The 8,335-nt window shown below is 38.1% G+C and overlaps 1 protein-coding gene across 1 annotated transcript; it reads right to left on the bottom strand.

The window, feature by feature from the left end:
• Positions 1-1,190: 1,190 nt before the first annotated feature.
• LOC101635234 (olfactory receptor 6-like) lies at positions 1,191-2,120 on the bottom strand. The gene has a single exon (XM_004683626.1). The coding sequence runs from the start codon at positions 2,118-2,120 to the stop codon at positions 1,191-1,193; it is 930 nt and encodes a 309-aa protein (XP_004683683.1).
• Positions 2,121-8,335: the final 6,215 nt, after the last annotated feature.

Raw genomic sequence — 8,335 nt, 5'->3', positions numbered from 1 at the left:
GAGCAGCGGGCGGGTCAGGAGAGGTCTGCCACGCCATGTGGTGACCTCTGGGGCAGGCGGGAATCGAACTCATGCGGAAGTGGCTTTAGTTTCTCACTGCTGTGCTGTTAACCTGCTGCGCCACCAGGGAGGGTCAAAGTCACAGATTTTTTAATGTGTTTTACATTATTAAATCATTGGTTATATAAATGTCCAGTATTTGCTTTGTTGTTGTTTATTTTGTTGGCTATGATATCATTACAGGCTAGCACTGTGCTTGATAAGAAATCAGAAGATAAGAAATAGCAAATAAATGAATGAACTAATAAAGTTAAGCAAAACAGGAATGAATATTATAATTATTGATACAGTATACTTTCAAATCGCTTTGGAATGGATATTCCATTTTTGGGCATCAATAAAAACAGGATTGGATTGGTTTAAGTAGTGAAGAGAGTAGATATTAATGAACTTCAGTTGCTAGAATGATTAAAAAAAGACAAATAGGGTGGGTATGTTCTATTTAATTCAATTGACAATTTGTAAGTTTCAGGGTAACAGTATAAATAGAGTAACATATTATTAAAGGAATGTAAAATAGCAGAGGATAGCTTAGAGCAAAAGTAATCACCCTATCTATCTTTTACTGGCTGGACTGATTGGTCTTTGCAGACATCGATATTTGTTAATTAATGTGTCCTTGGAACTACTATCACAGCCTATTAGAAAAAATAAATCTAAAAGCATGGGTTATAGAGCTAGACTCACAAGGTTCAAATACATCTTTGTGTTTACTAAGTGCATAATCTTACACAATTATTTAATCTCTGTGTGTGTGCACACATGAAATTCTAATCTATGAAATCAGATAAATAATCATAATGAACCCATAGTAGTATTGTAAGAGTAAACTAATTACATATAATGAACATGAGCAAAGGGCATATATTGAGTTTTATCATTACTTTATCATTGCAAAATAATTCTTAAATACATAAGGGCACTGAATTATTTTTAAAATAACTCAAGGTTAAAGCAATCATGTGTCTTGTTCCTATTTTAATTTTTCCTCTCTTTTCATGCTGTCATGTCTTTGAGAATCTGTCTATAGAGAGATGCTAAGAGAGAGAGTCATGATCAGTGTCAATGGAATGGTTTCTGTGCTGGAAACACTCTGTCCCCCAAGGCAGCAGGACTCAGTTAAGCAGGAGTCACTTTTGAACTCCCATGGTCTTCTTAATAGCATTCTTGACTTCCTGGTTCCTAAGGCAGTAGATGAACGGATTGAGCATGGGTGTGAGGACTGCATACACTGCTGAGATTAGTTTGTTGGAATTAAATGATGCGATAGCTCTGGGACGAACATACATGAAAATCATGGCTGTATAATAAATTATAACGACAGTGAGGTGGGAGGCACAGGTGGAGAAGGCTTTCTTTCTTCCCTGGGTGGATGGTATACGCAGAATGGTGGAGACAATATAGACATAGGAGAGGATGGTGGTGATGAGTGGGAAGACGAGAATGACGATAGCTAAGGCAAAGTCCACTAACTCAGCTGTAGACATATCTTTGCAGGCCAGTTTGAGAATGGGCGAGATGTCACAGAAAAAGTGGTTCATAACATTGGAGCCACAAAAGGCAACATGTGAAATGAAATAGACTTTGATGACAGAGATCGTAAAACCACTCATATAGGAGAAAACCATCAGTTGCACACAATGACCTGTGGTCATGATGACTGGGTACTGAAGGGGGTGGCAGATAGCCACATAGCGGTCATAGGCCATGGCTGCCAGAAGCACACACTCTGTACCGGCCAGTGAGATAAAGAAGTAGAGCTGGGTCATGCAACCTGTGAAGGAGATGCGCCGTCTCTGCAGGAGAAATCCATCCAACATCTTGGGGACTGTAACAGACACATACCAGACCTCCAAGAAGGACAAGCTACACAGGAAATAGTACATGGGCTTATGAAGGGAGTTAGTGACCCAAACAGTTAGCATGATGACCAGATTCTCTACTAACACGAGCAGGTAGGCTAAAAGGAAGATGAAGAACAGTAGGATCTGTATCCATGGGGCTGTGGGGAAGCCCACCAGGATGAACTCATTGACGAGAGTGATGTTTTCCTCTGGCATGACTAAAAGCACTGAGAGGTATTGAAATCTTCTAGGACAGCACCACAAATAATGTCTAATGGTATTAGACAAGAGACCAGTATAATCTACTGAATCTGTCTTCCCTGTGAATGAAACTAAAAAATAACTTATGTTAATACAGAATAGTATTCAAATGTGATGCATACATTTCCCTCCAAGTTTGTTAATTTTTTCAGAAAGCTTCCCAGAATCACAATGTTCTCTCATTCTTAAATCTCACTCACCTGATGAGAGATTTGAATATCATGATCTGTATCATTTCTCGTTCCTCTGCCAATGAACCAAACAGAAGTCTCTCTTGTTTTCAGGTCTCTGTTTAATTAAGAACTCGTTGCACAAAGAAGTTGTCCTGATAAAAGGAAACATGGAGGATAAAATGGCTCAGAAAAAGTTCCAAAGTCCAATGAACTACACTGCAGTTCTTCAGAGTCTGTGAGTACTTACATTGAGCCTACTCTTTTGATGTTCCTTAATGACTTTCCAGTTGCTTTTAGATAAAAATGAAGACATTTTCATTGCCATACACAGAAGGCAGGTCATTCTGGATCCCTATCCTTCTCAATTATCTTTTATGAACTTTACACAGCATTCCATGCCTGACATGTGTTCTACTTGTGTTAGCTCCTTGGGCTCACGCTGATCTCTCTCACACTTTTGCATAGACTTTCCACTTCGAATTATGCCATTGCCTAACCTCTATCTGCTGCTTCAATATTCATGACATCCCACCACAGCTGGCTTAGGTGTCACAACAGCTTTAGTTCCTAGTATACCTACTCTTGAAGCACTGAAATTTCTCCCCTGACTCTTTCTCCAAATTGCATGACTCTGTCCTTCATGACTGTGAACCCAATGTTTGGAATCATAGATAAAATGTGACCATGGAGTTCTGGGGTTCATAAAAAATAAATCAGGATTGGAGAACTGTGACCTCAGTGTCTTTGTTTGCAGGAATTCCTCTCTCTTTATAATTACAAACCATCAGCCTTCAGGATACTTTCATGGTAGCATACATACGGGGTCTGAGAACACTGGATATGATCCTCAGCCTCAGATTTCTTGATATGTCCTGGTTTATAAACATCAGCCATTGTCTAAGGATCTATTCTGGAGGTAGGAGGAGAGGTAAGGGGCACATGAAGGCAGTTCATAGCCAGCCAGGGCTTGTAGGACCAGAAAGATGAATTATTTCTGTGCTAGCCCAGTCACTTTGTCCTGTGATTAGGGAAACAGATCACGAACATTTTATCTCTTGAAAATGCATGAGTGAATTTGCATCTTCACTCAATGTCTCTTTTATATATAAAACCTGAATTCAGGTCCTTTTCAAACTTTTACTCATTCCTTGGCTAAATTATTTTGTCTACCCTACTTGTTTGGCACATAAAGTTTCACATGCAAAGATACATTATTCTATCATTTTCATTGATCATGTGAAAGTAGACTCATCTGCAGATATTTTGATTTCCTGGGGGTCCACACATATCTGATTAGACTTTGTGGTAGATACTGAAGCACCTATATAAGAAATACAGCCAGGAAAACATATTAACACATACCTCCTTTGGTCCAAGTCTTCTCAGAGATTCTCTTACATCCCGTCAGTGCTGGCTCTGGCTAGTCAGGGTTCACCTTCATAATCCTCAACACTGGAGATCTTCTGGCTGTACCTCATGACTGGGGAAAAGGGATAAACCACTTAAATACATATTATTGGCATCTTCATGTCCTCTCTTTACTATCCCATATTTGAAATTCAGTATTACTTTGGGATGGGAAGAGATTATCTCTTACTCTCATCCTCATATCTCCTCCTGCAGTCTTGAGGTGTTTCCTAGTGAGGAATTAATTGTCCAGCACTCAAAACCTCTACAAAATGTTTTTTTGTAGGGGAAAAGATTTGTTCTGGGCTGCAAAGAATATGTATAGCACCAATAAACTGGTTCTTACTCTTCGGGGCATCATAATATTCCACATTTCTATCACCAGACACAGAAGAAACTAAACTACCCCTTGAAGACTGATTAATAACACTGATTTTAGAGTCTGAGCAAAATTTCAGCACCTGTTTCATTACCTAGTAGGTGTGTAATAGTGCACAGAGCACTTATCTAACATAAACAGCCATTCCTTCTCATGCAGAGTGGGGATAATGATAATCATGCCTAACTTCCTGAACTGTCTTATTACAATTCAAACAATATTGCACATAAAGGACTTTACATAGTATTTAGCATACGGTTATTCTCTACAAGTATTAGCTGTTATATGATTATGCCATGTAATGCTTAATCATTTTCACTAAAGAAGTGTGTTCATGTATTTTCCTTCGTGGGCACTCATAAAGACATTTATTCATTCTCTCTCCTTGACTCACTTTTTTCAGGTGTAATCTGTGCACTAAATAGCTCCAATGTCCTTGAGCTCAAGGGATTATAACATGTTTGAAAAGCTTAGAGTTACAAATCATGCAGAGCTTCTTTATTTTCTTTTAAATACACTGATTTCATACATCCAAGTCATTCCTACTATTTCACATTCTCTTCCACTTCCTTTGTCTCAAAAATACTGCACAAAAGACTCTATTTTCAAGCACGAGAATTTGTGTAATTTCCTTTTTCTACTTTCTTGTCTTTCAAATCAAAGGGAATTAAACTTTGAGAGCTTGTTACCATTTGTGAACAGAAATCCTTTCGGTGTACCAGGCACCATTTGCAGTCCCTTGTTTACTCTCAAAGATAATACAGACACTAACACACTTCTAGAGTAGAAGTGTATCCTTTGTGAAAGTTCCATCACCCAAAAGAACACACTTCTCCTGAAATTCCAGAATTTCTCAAATTGAGAAAGGATCAAGTGTGCCCTGCATTTGCAGTTTTTAATAATTTTCCTCGACATGATTTCTCTGTAAACAGGAACAGTGCCTACTTCTATTTTCCCAAGCTTTTCCTCATTTTTTCTTAGAGTTTTCTTCTGGGCTCAACCAGTCTCTTTGGTAGCCTCAGATACTCACCGAGATCCACTTGTTTCTCCCCAAAATGGAAATCATTCTGATATTTGCACTGATTGTGGGAAAACACACTGATCTAGAGTTTTGCACACTTTAGATATCTATGCCTGGTCTTTACTTAGGCAGGTAGTGCAGAAGCAAACAGGAACAGGCAAGAGAATATATTTCACTATGTAGTTTTGGTCCAAGTCTTCTTCCCTGGAGGCTCACTTATGCCTGGTCTGCCTGGCTCTAGGGAAATTCTGTTTGTTCTGCCACATTATGGCCAGGAGACATGGACAGGGAAGATGTATCTCTATCTACTTATCAACTCCTGTGGTCAACTGGACTATGTGTAGCTGTACCTGTGCATAGGATATGGTTGTTGCTTTTACTACTTTATGAAAGGCAGGCTATACCTAATTACTCAAAAACCATTGTAAGTAAACTAAGTGCATTATTAATGTGAAGACAGTCATTTATTAATGTTTCATTTTTTATATTTTTAGACTGTCATAATGAAAAAGGTATTATACTATATTTTTTTGGAATAAAAATATGTAAATTATGGTCTTTACCTTGTGGTAACCCAGGGAAATTGAAGTAAAATAACAAGTATATACTAAATTAGGAGCCTAGAAAATGTTTCATCAAACCTCAGTCTGTTTAATTCTCATTGAAATAATATAGTTGAAGTAGCCGTAACTAGCATGTAAGGGAATAAATTTGATCCATCAGTCCAATTACCCAGTTACTGCCTATATCAATATCTTTATTCTTTTGTTTATTTATACCTTAGGTGGGACAAGGATAGTTCCCTAATAAATATTTGATCACGGTGTAGGATCCAAAGCTACATAGGTAGGTAGGTGGACAGAATTCTGGAACTGCTTTGTGATAACTACACAGATGTAAAAACAAAAATCTTCATTGGAATATGAACAACAGATAAATTCTGATCTGTAAGCAAATGGTGAGAGGCTTTCAGGGTAGAGAGACTAACACAGGAAAGAATGCCAGAAAATGACAAAAAGTGAGACAATGGAAAAATGAGGTCTCTACAAGGACCCAAGTCCACTGACTTGGGCTCCAAGGATATGCTGTCTTTTATGAACATTTGTGAGGTAATCCAGTGTGTGAAGAACAGTGCAAAGCGTCAAACCCTTCTATCAAGTTATTAACAACTGAGCAAACCCACAGATCCATGCTCTCAGTTGTGCCTCAGCAACCATTAACTCAAAAATCAACTGCTAAAAGTTTTGCAAGGATGAAGTCCAGATTATGTACTGTGTGTCTATGACTAATAACAAGTGGATAAAAGAAGTGAAGCATGGTCCTGGGAAAAAAAAGAGAGAGAAATAATAGAGAAACTGGAGGATTGACTAGAATAGATTCATTAAATTTGGATAATACAAGAAAACCTCAAATACATGGCTATTGAATTCATCCACTGAAAATATTACACACATCCAGAGAGGGATTTATTCAGAATATATCTAATTATCATGAAATACATAATAAGTAGAGATAATTTTCAGTATGGGTCATTCCGAGATATATATCATATAAAAACTTAAAATCTAGTATGGGAATAATGTGTGTATTTGAATCATTGTCCACAAAAGAAGAGTCTGCAAGAATGCTGTAACCAAGACATTGTCACACCGAACCCAAATAGGCTCAGCTAGAGCGCATTTCTTCCTGCTAAGTGTGGGGATAAAACTACCCAGGCCATGAGCTGGCAAAAACCAGAAAGGGGATCATGGTAGACTTGGGACTGCTGCTGAGCTTTAAAGACATTGTGAAATTTTTGTTCATCTTGTATTTTTTTTTTTGACTAATTCAGGATAGTATGTGTCATACATGTTAACTTATATTTATTCTCTTTCAAACTTCATACCACTTTTGAGGGTAGATAATGTGACCCACATTTCAGAAATGAGGAAACTGAAGTTCAAAGACACTGAAGTTCTAACAACCTATGAAATTGCAAAGCTAGCAACTGGTGATGGTGCTGTGTAATCTCCAAAACCATCTATCTTCCCAATATCCTAATTTCCAGTGAGGCTGTTTTGAAGGTCTGCTTTTTGTTATTTATTAGGAGATAATGAACTTGAGTGAGTGAATTAGAAACAGCTGTGAACAAACACTGGGGCTATTTGCCTACTGATTTTGAAATATAGTATGACTTACTCTGAGAACAGAGTAAAGAAACTAAAATGGAATAAGCAAAGGGGCAAGTGTGTGCAGTGAACTGACCTAAACTGGTTAGGAAAGAAACTAAGCTTTCCCAGTGGCAGATGCAGTCTTAACAAGAAGCTGAAAGCTGGGCACAATGTAATCAACACCTGAGTTTACTTTTGCTGACTATGCTAACTCAGGCATCTCACAATGAGCTCAACTAAGCATCATGTGGCTGAAAGAAAAATAGAAGCTGTTCTATTTCATGGAGAAGTACTTGAAAAAATAAATGTGTAGTAAATGGCTTTGTAATTTGTTTCAAATGCTGTCACTTAACATATTTAATAGAAAATGAGATTTGCTTTTGCTGTTAATTTCAAAATATAAGCATATGTAAATTTTTAAAGGGCTATATTTATTTCAAGAGATTTACCTCAAGTTGACTAATATTTATCAAATGCCATGAATCAGGGTCCAGAAAAACACAGAAAGCAATTTTCTGCTAAATTTTTGCTTAGAATTCAATGTCATGACTACTTAGAGATTGGGGACAGTGAAGACAAACAAGAAGGATGTTGCCCCAATAAGGACTAACCAGCAGGAGCCCTGTGAGGGCAGCAGCCTTGGCAGGGGCTCCCCACGTAGGAGCTGTGTTAGTGGCCAGAGTCACATAACCTAGGGAATCAGTACAGAAGTCTTTGTCTCCTCTTTCCTGGCATCCTTCAGTTTCCTGCTGGTGCCTCCCATTGACCCAACAAATTAGAAGCTAGAGGCCAACAGAGCCAGAGTAATACAGACCATAGGATCAATTATGTAACTCCCTGGGAGGAGAGGCTCACAAAGGGAAGAAAGAGTTCAGAGAACAACTAGAAATGGGAAATGGAGAGTAAAGATTGAATAGATTCAGGGATGAATAAGACTAGTTTCTGCAGTAAGAGCGCTCACAACCTGGCAGGGAGTCAAGCAAACTGACATATTCATCAAAGAGCTACCATAAATCCTGAATGTCAGATGTCAGCTCATC

Source organism: Condylura cristata, unplaced genomic scaffold (assembly GCF_000260355.1).
Source record: "Condylura cristata isolate star-nosed mole 26May11 unplaced genomic scaffold, ConCri1.0 scaffold00015, whole genome shotgun sequence".
NCBI lineage: Eukaryota > Metazoa > Chordata > Mammalia > Eulipotyphla > Talpidae > Condylura > Condylura cristata.
Note: the sequence above shows the minus strand (reverse complement) of the source record. Positions and strands in the feature narration are given on the sequence as shown.

Bases quoted from the DNA above. Each gene is read 5' to 3' on its own strand.
- LOC101635234 (XM_004683626.1), bottom strand. From the start codon at position 2,120: ATGCCAGAGGAAAACATCACTCTCGTCAATGAGTTCATCCTGGTGGGC.